General features: G+C 56.5%; 1 protein-coding gene across 1 annotated transcript in view; it reads left to right on the forward strand.

Moving 5' to 3' along the window:
• Positions 1-224: 224 nt before the first annotated feature.
• Positions 225-15,118, forward strand: part of Lrp1 (LDL receptor related protein 1) — an 84,198-nt gene continuing 69,304 nt past the window's right edge. The window contains exons 1-4 of the mRNA XM_076554084.1: positions 225-733; positions 9,595-9,717; positions 12,209-12,346; positions 14,289-14,408. Of these exons, the coding sequence (XP_076410199.1) occupies positions 664-733; positions 9,595-9,717; positions 12,209-12,346; positions 14,289-14,408 (451 nt within the window). The 5' untranslated portion in view covers positions 225-663. The remainder of the gene's footprint in view (positions 734-9,594; positions 9,718-12,208; positions 12,347-14,288; positions 14,409-15,118) is intronic.

Here is a 15,118-nt window from a genome sequence, read left to right on the forward strand (position 1 = left end):
CATGCGCATTCCCAGGATTGCCGCGTAGCTCGCTCGCTCGCTCTCTCTCCCCCCCTCCTCCTCTTTTTTTCTTTCCCCGCCCCTTCCCTCCTTCCCTCCTCTCCCTGACCCCTCCCTCTCCCCCTCTCAGCACCCCCTCCCTCCTCCTCCTCTCCTCCCTCCTCCCCCCCCCCCCCCCGCGGCACTTCAGTCCAGGGGAACAGCGGTGCGAGCTCCAGGCCAGTGCACTGAGGAGGCGGAAACGGGGGAGCCCCCAGTTCTCCATCAGGCCCCTACCCAAGGCACCCCCCATCGGGTCCACGCCCCCCACCCCCCACCCCGCCTCCTCCCAATTGTGCATTTTTGCAGCCGGAGGCGGCTCCGAGATGGGGCTGTGAGCTTTCGCCCCGGGGAGGGGGAAAAGGGAGCGAGGAGTGGAGCCCGGGTGAAGGGTTCGAATTTGGGGGGCAGGGGGCGCACCCGCGTCCGCAGGCCCTTCCCGAGGGGCGCGGAACTGTGCCTTTTCACCTACGCCCCTGGTTCGCTTGGCTAAAGGAAAAGGATAAGAATAGAAGAGCCCGGGGAGAGGAAGATAAAGGGGGGACCCCCCAATTGGGGGGGGGGACGAGGACGAGAAGTAAGAGGACCGGAGGGCGGGGGCTGCTGCTTGCAACGGCCCACACCATGCTGACCCCGCCGTGGCTGCTGCTGCTGCCCCTGCTCTCGGCGATGGTCGCCGGAGCCACTGTGGATGGTGAGTGAGATTTCCGCGGGCCCCCTTGGAGCCCTGGGGGCTCCCCCTTCCCAGCCCCCACTCCTGCGTCTGGATGGGGAAGGGAGACGCGGGAGGGGGTGCCTTTTGTTATCCCGGCCCAGCTGACACAGCAGCGGCCTGACTGGGGGCGGGGATGGGGTCTGATTTGGGGGATGGGAGCCTGGGACAAATGATGCTTCCAGGGCCCCCCAGCTCAGACAAAGACCAGAGGCCTGGCTAAGGAAGGAGGGCTCCCCCCTTTTTCTGATCCTGGGATTGAGAGGCCTTCTCTTCCTATTTCTGGTAGGGGAGGGCCTCTGCCTCCCCTACATCCTCCACCCTCCCACAACCCCCCCCCCCAGTCTGAATTGTGAAGGAATCCGGATTTGCTGTGTACCACTGCAAAAGGGGGCGGAGGGCCTTTTGCGGTGGACTCTGAAGGCTGGGAGGCAGAGCTGGCTAGGGGTACCCTGCTGGCCAGAGGGCAGGCAGGCAGGCAGGCGGAGAAAGCTGTGGGTGGGGAGAGGGAGGGCCCCCTGTTTGGGTGTGGAATGAGCCCTGCATCCCAGACATGGAGGCCTGGGTCCAGAATCCTGGGCTGCCTGCCTGCCTGGGTTCCGAAGTGAGCACACTCCCCTCTGATGGCCTCTGTCAGTGGCCAGGGTTGAGGGACGGAGGGGGGGGGGGGGTGTCTGGTGATGATGCTCTTGACTGAATCTCCCTTCTTAATTCCTGGGAGCTTTGAGATGAGAGAGAGAGAGAAGAAGAAAAAAATCAGATGTCATCATTCTGGAAGGGACTGGAATGCTGGGGAGGGGGTTCAGAGGGAGCCCATGTCCGGCTTGATCACAGTTGGGACTGGAAGGAGAGTTGGAGGCTGGATGGGGGTTATGACTTATGCACCCACACCCCAATTCCCGCTCGTTTAGTGAATGTGTTTAAAACGCCCAGCCCTGCCTCATCCTCTTGCAGACAGTTTATGTGCCAGTTAGGCCGGAGCTGCTGGGCTCTTTGGGAAAATGTGTGGCCCCCTCTCCCCTCTTTCTGCCAGCTGTTTTTCCTCTTGCTGTGAGTCACCAGTTCAAGACTTGCCCAAGCTTTACGCTACTAGGGTCATGGGGTTGAACTGGGCTGGGCCCCTAACTTGAGAAGGGGTGAGATTTCGTTTACTTCCTGTCAGGTTTACCCTCCGACTGGGGACAACAGCCGCATAGCATCAGACGCCCTCCTCTGGCGTCCAGAGCTTGCCAGGCTGGGATTGGGAAAGTTTTTCTCTGAAACCAGATGATGTGTTCTTCGGCCTCCCCCCCCACCCCCCCACTCCCCGTTCCCTAACTTGTTTCAGTTGGGAGAGGAGGGCAGGAGGGTCAGGAAGCAGCTGTGCCCAGAAAAACAGTGTAGTCCGTGGCCCTCGGTCACGCCGCGTTGGGGACCGTCTCGTCTGGCTACCACCCCTAATTTTCTGCCTATGAGGAGGAAAGGCTGTGCCCTAAAAACCCTTCAGACAAGTCTGTGCAGCCACCCTCTCTGCCCTTCACATCTAATGTCATCCTGTGCTTTCTTCTTGGTCTCAGCCCTGTGAGGGGAGAGGGGAAACTGAGGCAAAGAACTTCGGGAAGAAAAAAAAAATATTAAGCCAGAGACAGACCGACCCATCAGGAGCCTGTGCAGGGGTGCGGGAGGGGGGGGGCGGATGGAGTCAAGTAGGCAGCCTGTGGAGGGCCCGGGTCCTAGGGAGTACCACTCCAAGGAGTCCAAATGCTGCACTAAGTTGATTGATTGGTGGTGTTTGAATGAGGGGGTCTGACATGTTCTCCTTAACCGTCTCTAGGCAAGCACCCCTACATCCTGAGTTCATGGCAGCTCTGTGCATGGTCGGTCAGGGTGGGGGTAAAGGTCAGTGGTAGACTATTTGTCCTGGCACACAGGATGTCCGTGCTCCATCCCTGGCGAGAAACACAGTCCCCAGGGAAGGGACCACTTCCAAACACACCCAAACTCTTCCTCTGGGGAGGAAGAGAGACCTGTAGGAGTCGGCCCTGGAGACTCTGAAGGTCCTTCTTGGCTTTCCAGGGAAGGGGCCTCCTGCCTCAACTTACCTGACGATTCTAATTGCCCTTCCTGCTTCTCAGGAATAGCTCTAGGGGCCTTTCCTCACCTTTCTCCTCTCTGTGTCTGAAGCTCATACTGGGGTCCTCTGCATTGTGGAGTGAGGGGGTTCACGTCCTCCTAGGAGACATAGTGGAATGCACTTGCAGCCAAGGACGATGGAAAAGGTTAAGGGAGAGAAGGATCACTGAGGGCCTTGCTGAGGAGAAGGGACACTTCACGGGAGCTTGCCAGGCAGCCAGCCAGCTCGGGGAAGACCTCCCTCCCTGGTCCTCTCCTCTCCTGCTCCAGCCGGCCTGTTACTAGTTGCTAGCAAAGGTGAACAGCTGAGCTATGAGATGGACGTGTTAATGTCCTGGCTTCCTGAGAGAAGGTTCCAGTCTCCCTGCTCAGACCCAGATGCTAAACATCCCTCTGTAGCTTCCTCCTCTGAGGCCAGACACACGTAGGAAATTCCTCTGGGCCGCTATTTTGATGCTGGGGGCGGCAGCTTCCCAAGACTTTTTCTTCGCGTCCTCCATGCTTTTGGTTTGTTTTTGTTGTTCTCTCTGTCACTCCCCTACGGGGCCTTCCAACCATGCCACCCAGGGCCCGACCCTAGGTCAGATCCTTTCCAAACCCACACGCTCTTCCAACCCCTTCCTGGGGTTAGGTGCAGCTCAGGGTGGGTGGCAGGGCAAAGTTAGTGTGCCCGAGGCCCTGGGTTCGGTTCCCCCAGCACCAACAAAACCCAAATCAACCAGCCATTGCTTACCTTTGCGAAGTCCTTCCTTATTCCAGTGTTACTCTTTCCTGTCTTGGCCCCGCACATATGAACCCCAGAGTTCACACACACACACATACACACACACACACACACACACACACACACACACACACACACACTCACTCACTCACACACACACCCTGGATTCTCTTCTGGGGGTCTTGCCCACCCCTTGGATTCCTGGGATCCAGATCTGAGTAGGGGGAGCTTGCTTGTCCTTGGGGGGACCCGGGGCTGTTGAGTGGGACCATGCAAGGGTCTCTGAGTTGGTGGTGACTTGTGCCAGGGAACCTGGTCCCGCCCCCCTGTGTTCTGTCCCAGATTTCAGCCTGGTTTGCAGGATCCTGCATTGTTTGGAGAAGGAAGCAGTTGGCTCTGGAGTGCTTCCCGTGCTGTGGCCTCATGGCACCAGTGTAGAGCCTCCCAGAAGGAGGTGAGGGGTAGGGGAGAAGGGGAGGTGACTGTCCCCCAGGCCTGGCTGCCCAGGCTGAAGAGTTGGGCTTCCCTACCCGTCCCCCCACCCTCCCACTCTGCAGAGGCAGCAGGCTCTAATCTGGACTCCCTTAGGTCAGAAGTTACTGTGTTGGGACTCTATCTCCCAAAGCCGGGACATGCGCTGCCCCGCCTCCGTCTCGGGGGAGGGAGGGGTCATTCTCTGGGTTCACCCCAGGACAGCTGTGTCACCCTCTGGGCAACCTCTGCGTTTAGTCCCCTTCCTGTCTTTTTGGCCGTCTGTCTGTCCATCTTCTTATGGTCTTCAGAAGCTCTCTGTCTCTGGCCCTCTTGGTTCCCGTCTTTTATTTACCCATCTTCCCAGCCCTGACTCTCTGTTCTCAGTCACCCCCTTACTTTCTTTGGGCTAACCGTATTTACCTCTCTGCGGGTCCCCTCGATCGATCGTGAAAGCTGCTTGGTAGTGGCATCTCTTCTGGGCTTTCCTTCCTGCCCCTTACCTTTGGTATTCCCCTTCTGGACCCAGACTGTCCCCTCCAACTCCCCCGCCCCCCCAAATTCTTCTAACCAAACCCCTTTGACTGACTTTGGAAATTGGAATCAGGGCAAATATTTCTAAAACAAAAACAAACAAACAAACAAACAAAACCAACTTTGTGTGTGTGTGTGTGTGTGTGTGTGTGTGTGTGTGTGTGTGTGTGTGTGTGTAATTGGGGGTATTTCAGGAAGAAAGGAAAGAGGTGAGACCTGTGGTAGAACTTCCTCCTAACCGGAGTCTGAGAACTTGAGGAGGTCAGGAGCTTAGTGCTCTCCTGCTGGTGAGCACAGGCCATGTGGGGCATGGGGGAGGGCTAATCATGGACTCAGCCTTGGGAGAGATATGTTGACCTCCGCGGGCATTCCAGGGGATCTGGATTTTATTTGTGGGGAAAGGAAAAGACAGGGTCGTGGGTCAGGCTAATGTCCTGAGTCAATATTGACTCAGGATGGAAGAGGAGACCCTTCTCTTCCCCCCGGCGGTCCAAGCCACCCTGTCTGTCCATCTGTCCCAGGCCGCAAAGCAGAGTTCCAGACTCAGGAATGACAAAAATGTGTCTGAACCTCACTGAGCTGCGGGAAGGAGCCGCTGGTAACACCCAAAATACATAAAATTTGGGGAAAAGCTCTGTTGGGCTGGAGGCCCTTGCTGCCCTGCTCCCAAACGTTGGAAAGCTCAGATTCCCGCAGCCTGCCCCAACCTCCCTGGCTCTCGGAGGGAGCTTAGCCCCCTCCCCCTACCCTGTCACTCTCCAAATGGCCCCCAGGGTCACTTTCTTGCTCTTCCTGCCTCCTGTCTCCTTGTCCTTCTGGAGGAATGTTTGAGGTCCCCAGGGGCTGTTGAAGGACAGGTCCCTGCTCTTTGGAGACCGTCTCTGTCCAGGGTTTCCTTCTCTCCCTGTCCCCTAGCCAGGCATACTGGTCTCCTGTCCCCACCCCACCCCAAGGTCCCAGAGTGGGACAGAGGCTGATAGCCAAGGCTTTTGAGCCAGGCGGTGGGGGTCTGTGTTGTGTCTGGACACACACCCAACCCCACACCTCCTGCCCTGGCTCCGGCTTGGTGGCCCTGGGGGCCGTGGCTGGGCTGGGTGCCTGGCTGGGGAGGGGCAGGGTGTTGGCCAGGTTAGCATGGCGGTCACATCTCCAGGCAGAGCTGAGAACAGACAGCCCCTGTGTCTTCGTGCTCCTGCAGTTCGCTCTCCCTCCTCCCTCTCCTGCTCCCCCGCCTGCCCCGGCCCTCTTCTGTCCCATCCTTGTCCCTGTCCCCCTTGCCCTCCTCCCCAGAGGCTACCCAGTCCATACAGCCCCCGTTCCCCCTCCGGGTGCAAGGGGAACCGTGTTTCTGCCTCTTCCTTCTCAGTGTTCCCCTCTGTAAGATGGGACTGCACTAGCAAACACCCCACAGCTTGACAGTTGGACCCCAGGGCTTCCGATCTGTGTGTGGCACTCAGTGGTCGTGGGGCGGGAGCAGGCAGGGACCCTTCCTAACCGCCGCCGCCACCGCCGATATTGTTCCCCGTCTGAAGGCCCCAAGAATGGATTTTCTGAATCTTGGGTTCAGATGCAGACGATTCAGCTGAGGGCATCTGGGTTGGCTTGGCCTTTAAGGAGATTATACATCTCCTCCCCCACCCCCCACCCCAGCTCCCTCCCAGCTTGGAGGAGGCTTCACTTGGCTGTGGAAACTGCCCCAAAGTAGGTTATGTGTTTTCCTCCTTCTCCCCCTGAAGGAAATCAAAGACAGGCTTCAGCCTTCTCACTCAAAATTCCTAGGGCTTTCTCCACCGTGGCTGACAGGAAGTTCTTTCACTTATCACTCTCCAATCCTTCTGCTCTCCTGGCTCTCTTGAGAGACACGCACCCCCACCCACCCCACCCCGTCCGTCCACCCTCTGCCCCTGAGCCTGAGGAGATGGTGCCGAAGGACAGGGTCTGAGCCCTCCTCTTCCTTTCAGGGAGGGAGGGGAGCCCATCCCCCACTGCCCGCCCTCCACAAGCGCACACATCTGGTTTGTGAATCTCTCTCATTTCAGCTTTTGGAGTTTGCCAGCTGCTGTTTCCTCTGTCGAATTCAGGCCAAAAATGGGGGTGGGGGACCGTGGGGGAACCATGTGAGGGCCAAAGGAGGGGATCCGTGGCCGGGACGTGGAAGGCAGAGGAGGTTAGGATGACCAGCCAGTGACCTCAGACCCTGGCTGTGAGTTCTGCCCTGGGGAGGGCTGGGGCGTGGGCTCAGCCCCAGGTAGGGGAGGGAAGACGTGTCACCGGTGTCTCAGGGGCCGCTTCTGAGCTCCAAACATCCCATCTGCCTCTGAGTCCCTCTGTAGTCCTCTCCCGCCCCCACCCCCCCTCAGCCGGCCTGGCTGGCCAGGGGAAGTGATGGCCTCCAGCATGCTAACTAGGTTGGCGGGCTGTTTCCCCGGGAAGACCTCACAGCTGGCCCAGTGGGGTAATGAACTCAGCATTATCCACCTCCTCAAGGGGCCTTTATTCCCGGATCAGGGGAGGAGGGAGGGAGGGGGACCTCCAAGGGGGCCTGGCCATCCTTGATGTGTTTCCTGAACTCAGCTCTGGTTCTGGCCAGGGGCCTGGGTACAGTCCTCCCTGCCAGAGATGGGATGAGGGAGACAGGGGCCTGGGTACAGTCCTCCCTGCCAGAGATGGGATGATGGAGATCAGCCTGGTACAGTCCTCCCTGCCGGAGATGGGGATGAGGGAGATCAGCCTGGGTACAGTCCTCCCTGCCAGAGATGGGGATGAGGGAGATCAGCCTGGTACAGTCCTCCCTGCCAGAGATGGGGATGATGGAGAGAGGGGCCTGGTACAGTCCTCCCTGCCAGAGATGGGATGACGGAGACAGGGGCCTGGTACAGTCCTCCCTGCCGGAGATGGGGATGAGGGAGACAGGGCCTGGTACAGTCCTCCCTGCCAGAGATGGGATGATGGAGATCAGCCTGGTACAGTCCTCCCTGCCAGAGATGGGGATGATGGAGAGAGGGGCCTGGTACAGTCCTCCCTGCCAGAGATGGGATGAGGGAGAGAGAGCGGCCTGGTACAGTCCTCCCTGCCAGAGATGGGGATGAGGGAGATCAGCCTGATACAGTCCTCCCTGCTGGAGATGGGGATGATGGAGAGAGGGGCCTGGTACAGTCCTCCCTGCCAGAGATGGGATGAGGGAGATCAGCCTGGTACAGTCCTCCCTGCCAGAGACGGGGATGAGGGGGATCAGCCTGGTGCAGTCCTCCCTGCCGGAGATGGGGATGACGGAGATCAGCCTGGTACAGTCCTCCCTGCCAGAGATGGGGATGATGGAGACAGGGGCCTGGGACAGTCCTCCCTGCCAGAGATGGGGATGATGGAGAGAGGGGCCTGGTACAGTCCTCCCTGCCAGAGATGGGATGACGGAGACAGGATATTTCCACTGGACTCTCTCCTTCAGAGCCCTGACACACTTTCCTTACTCTGCGGTCCCAGTCCTGCATTCCAGTCAGTGCTGTACAGGCTCCCCAGGAACCGTGGCTCCTGAGGGGTCCTTGGCCTTGGCCCCCATCTTGGTGCCTAGTCAGTGCCTGTCACAGAGCTGGCCTCCAGTGTGCCAGAGGAACAGAAATGGGCTTTGACCCAGGTGGGAGACGGGACCCCTGCCTGGTGTGGGTGGGAGCCCCCTGTGCTGGACACGGTGATAAGGCGTCAGATGAGAGAGGACTGCAGTCTTGGAGAGCCTAGAGCCGTGGGGCTGGAGAGGTGGCTCAGGGGTTAAGAGCGCTGGTTGCTTGTTCAGAGGGCCGGAGTTCGATTCCCGCCACCCAAAGCCAGCGCACACGCATCTGTAAGTCCACTTTCAGGGGGTACAGTGCCCTCCTCTGCCCTCCTCAGGCACCAGGCAAACATCGTGGTCCACAGAAACACCCGTACACATAAAATAAAACTTTGAGAGAGAGAGAGAGAGAGAGAGAGAGAGAGAGAGAGAGAGAGAGAGAGAGAGAGAGAGAGAGAGAGAACCAGAGTCGGCTGAACTGAATTGAGTCCTGGTTTTGTCACTTGCCAGGTGTGTGGTCCTGGGCAGGTCTGGCCCAGAAATCGGGGCTTGGCAGCTCTCTAGGCGTCATCCTGTGGGGAAGACTAAATGATGAGATCGCAGATGGAGAGAGCCAGTCCATCACTGCCCCCAGCACCTAACTCTGCACACAGCCCTGTCAGCTGTCAGTGATGTAGCTCCTCACTGGGGATGAGGGGGATTCAAGTCAGGTGGTCCCCGTGGATGTAGTCATTCCACAGGTGAGGGACGTCAGAATTAGTTTCTCCAGAAGGAATCAAGCCAGCCAGGACCCTGCCACGGCTGGAGAGTGATCTTTAGATCCCCCTTATCTGGAGCACACACCCCCACCCGGAAGTCCCCTGCTCTGTGGTCTGACCATCAGGGAAGCTGTTAGGTGGAAGGTGAACCTCCTACCCTCTCCCACCCTCCCTGTCTGGCTCCGTCCTCTCTGCTGTCCTCCGAGATAACATCTCCGAGCCACACTGTGTGCCCAGGGCCTCTCCACGGTGGGTTCTCACATCGGGGGTCCAGGGGTAAGGAGCTGGAGCTGGGGTGACAGGTCAGGAGGTCAGCAGTGTCCCTGAGGTCAGAGAAGCAGAGTGGTTAGTTAGGAAAGGCCGTCTGCGGGCTGCCCGTGGGAACAAGAGGAACATGAAGAGAAGGCACAGCAGAGGCCTCTGCTCTTCCCGTCACAGTTAGCAAGGTCAGGGGGTGCTGGGGTGTGATGACGAAACCAGAGCGGCACGGACTTTGACCCTGAAGCCCTGGGGTGGAGGGGCATGCCGGACACACGGCCTCGAACCCTTGGAAAGGGGCGATAAGGCTCTTGGACGCTCCCCCTTTGTTATAGCTGCGCTCTGTGGAGGATTTGATGCTGGGGAGGCATAGGAAGCTCCAGCGTCCACGAGTTGACCGCTGTCCTTCCTCTCACCCTTCCCTTTCTCCCCTTGCCTTCAGCCCCTAAAACTTGCAGCCCGAAGCAGTTTGCCTGCAGAGACCAAATCACCTGTATCTCGAAGGGCTGGCGGTGTGATGGGGAGAAGGACTGCCCAGACGGCTCCGATGAGGCCCCCGAGATCTGTGAGTTCCGTTCCCGGGGCCCCTCGCGCTCGAAACCCTGGGCTTTTTTTTTTTTTTTCTCTTTCCCTTTTGCGGGGCGTTTGGGATAGGAGCAACCAGAGACTCGAGCCTGGCATGGACCTTGCTCTGTGGCTGTGTCCGCCCGTGACATAGCTCAGTGTTCCCTCCTGCATGCGTCTTCAGAGCACCTGGCGCGGTGGGAGCAGCCATGGTACCTTGGATTTCTCCCTTGGCTGCTGCACCCCCAAGGCGGCTGGGGGGCAGTGGCCTCTGGGGAGCACCTTCGCCACGAAGGAGATAACCAAGCTGCCCTTTCTTTACACCGTTTCCTTCCTCCCACCTTTGAAGCTTCTCTGGCACTCCGTGAGTGGCCTTCAGGCGCTGCCAGGTACCCTTCTGCCCCTTGTCTCCCAGGCCAAAGGCCACTGCTCTTGCTCAGTCCCCGGACCAGAAGCCCCACCCCTGTGCCCTTCCCGACACCCCGCCTCCCCCTGCCCCCAGTAAGTGGTGTAATCAGAGCAGCTGTTTGAACTGGGAGAAAGGTCCTCACCCAGCCCTCACCCTCCCAGTGGCCAGGAGAGGGGTGAATAGGGGGAGGACTTGCTGGCAGGACCCCAGAGTCCTAGGGTCTCTGCCTTCAGTATTTCCCCTGCATGGCCAATCCTGGCCAAAGGTCTCAAAGCATGCTATCTTTTCTCGTCATCCAGCTTCAGTCCCACCCTGTGTCCCTTCTAATACCTCTTTCGTGGCTTTCCAGGGTAGTGGTTAGGGTAGAAAGGAAGCTACTGGTTCCTCCTCACCCCTGCATCCTGCCCTGGAGGGGTAATCGCCGGGGAATTAGGCCTGGAGCCTCCTGTGGTCCACACCACTTTCCCCTCCACGTTTCTGACCCTGGGCCTGTGTGTTGGAAGGAGAGGAAGCCACATGGAGGGGCTGGGGATCGGTCACACTCTTTGGTTTATCCTTTCCTTCAGCGTGGCGTAAACCCTATCTTACTGAATCCCCACACATGTGTGAACACACATGCACCCTCCTGGACCATAACAGACACACATAGCCCCTCCAGGCACAAACACCCACCAGACAGAGGCTCAGGTCGTTTGCACAGCCCTTGTGGATGCTCCCAAAAGTGGCTGCAGAAACACTCAGACAGATGCCCAAACACGTGTCATGTCGTGGCGGGGGGCACTCAGACCCAGACAGGCTCGCACGCCCACAAAGAAAAGCATGGAAACTCCCTTGCCTAGAACCTCTATAATCACGCCATCGGCCTCACACGAACCCCTCCCTGCTCGGGTGGGGTCCAGGCCAGAACAGACACACCTTGCCGTTGGGACCGTTGGTGTCTTCCTATCTCATCCCTCTTCCTGGCAGCTATGGAAACGAAGAAGGATGTTATCAGTAGACCACAAGTTTTGACCTTTCTCGATCTTCCCACCAGGCCTTTGCTCCGGGTTAGAAGTCTAGAATAATACAGCTTAAGAGAAATACAGTATAAGTCACATATGCAGTTTTGAAATATCCAAACAGCCACATTAAAAAAGCAAACAGTTGAGCCAGGCGGATCTCTGTGAGTTCGAGGCCAGCCTGGGCTACCAAGTGAGTTCCAGGAAAGGCACAAAGCTACACAGAGAAACCCTGTCTCGAAAAACAAAAACAAAACAAAAAAAAAAAACAAAAAACAAAAAAAAAAAAAAAAAAGCAAACAGTTAAAGTTAATTTGAATATTTTTATCAAATGCACCAAAAATATTTCAGTAGATTAATATTACTTGTATGAAATTATTAGAGATCCTTGGCCCTCTTTGATATTTGATATAAAAAACTAGTATATATTTTATATGTAGGTTTTAGGGTTGTTTTGGATTTTTGCAGACAGTGTTTCTCTGTGTAGCCCTGGCTGTTTTGGAACTCCCTCTGTAGACCAGGCTGGCCTCGAACTCACCCAGATCCACCTGGCTCTGCCTCCCGAGTGCTGAGATTAAAGGTACCACGCCTGGCTTTATATGGAGTTTGAATTTACCACACTTACAGTGTTTGAGAACTGCATACGGCTGTGTCTGTGTCTGTGAACTGGCTCACTTCTAGACGTGGGCCTTCACCCGACACAGCTCTGTGCTCTGAGAACCACGGAAAGGTAGTTTATTTCTGTACGTCTGTCATGGGAGCTCCCTCTCTGCCGGGGACTGTTTCCTTAAGCTTCTGCCTGTCTCCTGGTTTATAGACTATCAAGGCTATAGGGTCCATAAGTATGGAGCGTTTACGGTAGGCCTTGGCGTTCCCCTTCACATGGCTGACAGATACCTAGCTACTGCTGTGAGTGGCGAAGCAGTAGTTAGAAGAGTCCGTTTAGTCCCTAAGACCTCTTGAGATCTATGGCCCTCTGAAATGCCAATCTTGGTTTTATTCCTCACCTTCCCCACCCAGTACAGGGATGACTAACTGGCTACCTCAGGCAGCTTGGTGATGCCGTCACATCTGTTTGCTCCCAGGTCCCCAAAGTAAAGCCCAGAGATGTCAACCAAATGAGCACAATTGTCTGGGGACCGAACTGTGTGTTCCCATGTCTCGTCTCTGCAATGGGGTCCAGGACTGTATGGATGGATCGGATGAGGGCGCTCACTGCCGAGGTAAGGGGGCCACGCGCTCTCCTGTGCCGTGGGGTACATGGTCTCTTGGCGCAGCATCTGGGGGGATGTTACAGTTCACCATCCAAGGACCGTCCTTGGACTTTAGTGGGTATGAGACCTTGTCCTGCTCCCAAGCCCAGACTTGTCAATGAAATTAGTGGGTCCCTTGGGCTTGGAACCCTGATCACACAGCCCTACGGGCTTCAGCTGTGGGCCAGACTGGGCACTTTTCCTCTGGCTGTGTGTGCTCGGACAGGTCACCTCTCCTCAAGTTCTCAGCTATTAGATGAGAAGTGTTTTTATACTCTGTTTTTAATAGTGGACTACTTCAAACGCTTTCCTCCATGACTCCTGGGTGTGAACACAGAGGAACAGAGATGTTGTCATCCGAGCTAGGGTTAGGGACCTCAGGTCTGGTTCACTGACCCTGCCAGAGTTCTAGAAGGCATCCCTCAAGAACTGAACATCTTGGAGGGGTCCAAAGGCTGCTCTGGTCATTCCTCTCAAAGCTGGTTGGTGGGAAAGCCGTTCGGACTGAGGAGGGGACATTAGTAACCAGTCACACTTCTTGGCTGTGGTAGCGGGTTAAGAGGGATCCGTGATGTGGGACAAACCTTCAGGCCTGGCTGTTAGAGAAATAGTCGCCTCTCTTCTGCCCCGGGGTCTGGGCCTGGAGCAAGCAGCTTTTGACAGGTTTTGAGGAGGGCAGTCATCGGAGTGGGGGGCGGGGCAGTGTCATATGTCATACACATGTCAGAAAACATCTGCTTGTGGGAGGAGACACATCTGGATCCTTTCACTCCAGCAGGGACTGTGGAGCAAGGGGGTTTGTGGGAGATTTTTTTTTTTTTCCTCCTTCCTTTTGGCTGATTTCATCTGGAGCTCTTGGGATGAGACGCAGAAAGCTGGTTTAGGGCTAACTTCAGCCCCGTGGCCAATCGTAGCTAGAGCATTGTGTGCCCATTTTTGCTTCCTTTTCGAATACCTTTTTAGTCTCAGAAACAAACAAACAAGAAACTTGGCTTGGCACCTCCTGCAGTATTAGAGAGGCCCGCCCACCCACAAGACTTCTTTTCCAGATTTCCCACAGCAGGCAGCCTTTACCCCCTTGGTGAAAGACTGGAAAGTCAGTCTTTCTGATCAGAGGGCGGAGGAAGAGTAACTGAGGTTTACACCCCCCACCCCCCAGCTCCTCCTGGCGAGCTCAGTGCTTTAAACACCTTAACCTCTCAGCGGTTTTCTCCTAGGTGGGGGTGTGAAGAGCTTGGACAAAGGGGTCTTTGTGGCCTAGTCGCCTGGCCCCAAGCAAGCCCTTAATTGGGTCGCTGGGGGGGGGGCAATTCTGCCATCTCGCCCCGCCCCTGTCTTACCCCCTCTGTCTCCCCTGGAGAAGTGGGTCATGGCAGAAGGAGGAACTCATCTTCCTCTTCCTCTTCCTCCTCCATCTGGACTCTGGGTCTTCCCTCTGAGGCCTCCAGAGCTCACGGATGACTTAGAACAGCACTCTGGGCCGGAGGGCAGAAACAACTGTGTTGCCTGTCCCTACTTCAACCTCCACAAGAGCTGACATGACCTAGTAACTCCCTTCAGGTGCACACATAAGGCACAGGGAAGGACAAGACTCACTGTCTCTTCTTGTTGACCCTATCAAAATACCAGAAGCCATCCTAGGGCAGGGGGGTGACACCGATGGTCCAGAGTGACAGAGCAGGAAGAGGCGGGTGCCAAGCCACAGTTCGGCTGTGTGACCTTGTCGCCGTGGCATTGGCGCTTTCTGGGCTCTGCACAATCCTGCGCTTGCTTCCTAAGTGCTCTCCCTCTCGGGCACCGTGGCCTTTACTTCAAAGCGGCTTCTGAAGGGTGACTGGAGACGGGGAAAGATTGCTGTCTCGGGGTGGCTGCGTGTCTGGGGGCCTGAGTGTGTCTCTCCTACCCTGTGCAGAGCTCCGGGTCAACTGTTCTCGGATGGGTTGTCAGCACCACTGTGTCCCCACACCCAGCGGACCCACCTGCTTCTGTAACAGCAGCTTCCAACTGCAGGCAGACGGCAAGACGTGCAAAGGTACGTGATCGTGGCTGTGTGTGTGTGTGTGTGTGTGTGTGTGTGTGATGCAAAGGTATGTGATCGTGGCTGTGTGCGGAGTGTGTGTCATGCAAAGGTATGTGAACGTGGCTGTGTGCGTGTGTGTGTGTGTGTGTGTGTGTGTGTGTGAGACATGCAAAGGTATGTGAACGTGGTTGTTGGGGGGGCATGCAAAGGTATGTGAACATGGCTGTATGCGGGGGTGTGTGTGTGGGGACATGCAAAGGTATGTGAACATGACTCTGTGTGTGTGTGTGTGTGTCTCATGCAAAGGTATGTGAACATGGCTGTGTGTGGGGGTGTATGTGAGGGGGCTGGCTGCCAGGTGAGTTGAAGCAGGGCTGGGCTGCGGAAGAAAAAGACAAAAAGAGAGCCCAAGGGGCAGCCCAGACATACTGTGGCTGTGAGTCCTAAGTATTGCTTTCAGCGGAGCTTTCAAAACTCTTCGAAAATTTTTCGGTTGCACACAAATTTTGTTGTAAAAAATTAAAGCATTAGCCAGATGGTATGGCTCACACCTGTAGTTCCAATACTTGAAAAGCTGAGGTAGGTGGATTATTAATGAGTTCCAGGCCAACCTGGGCTACAGAGTAAAAGCCTTTCTTAAAAAAAAAAAGAAAAGAAAAAGAAAAAAGATCAAAGCTGGATGGTGGTAGTGCACACCTTTAATCGCAGCACTCGGGAGGCAG

This window comes from Peromyscus maniculatus, chromosome 18 (genome assembly GCF_049852395.1).
Source record: "Peromyscus maniculatus bairdii isolate BWxNUB_F1_BW_parent chromosome 18, HU_Pman_BW_mat_3.1, whole genome shotgun sequence".
NCBI classification, from domain to species: domain Eukaryota; kingdom Metazoa; phylum Chordata; class Mammalia; order Rodentia; family Cricetidae; genus Peromyscus; species Peromyscus maniculatus.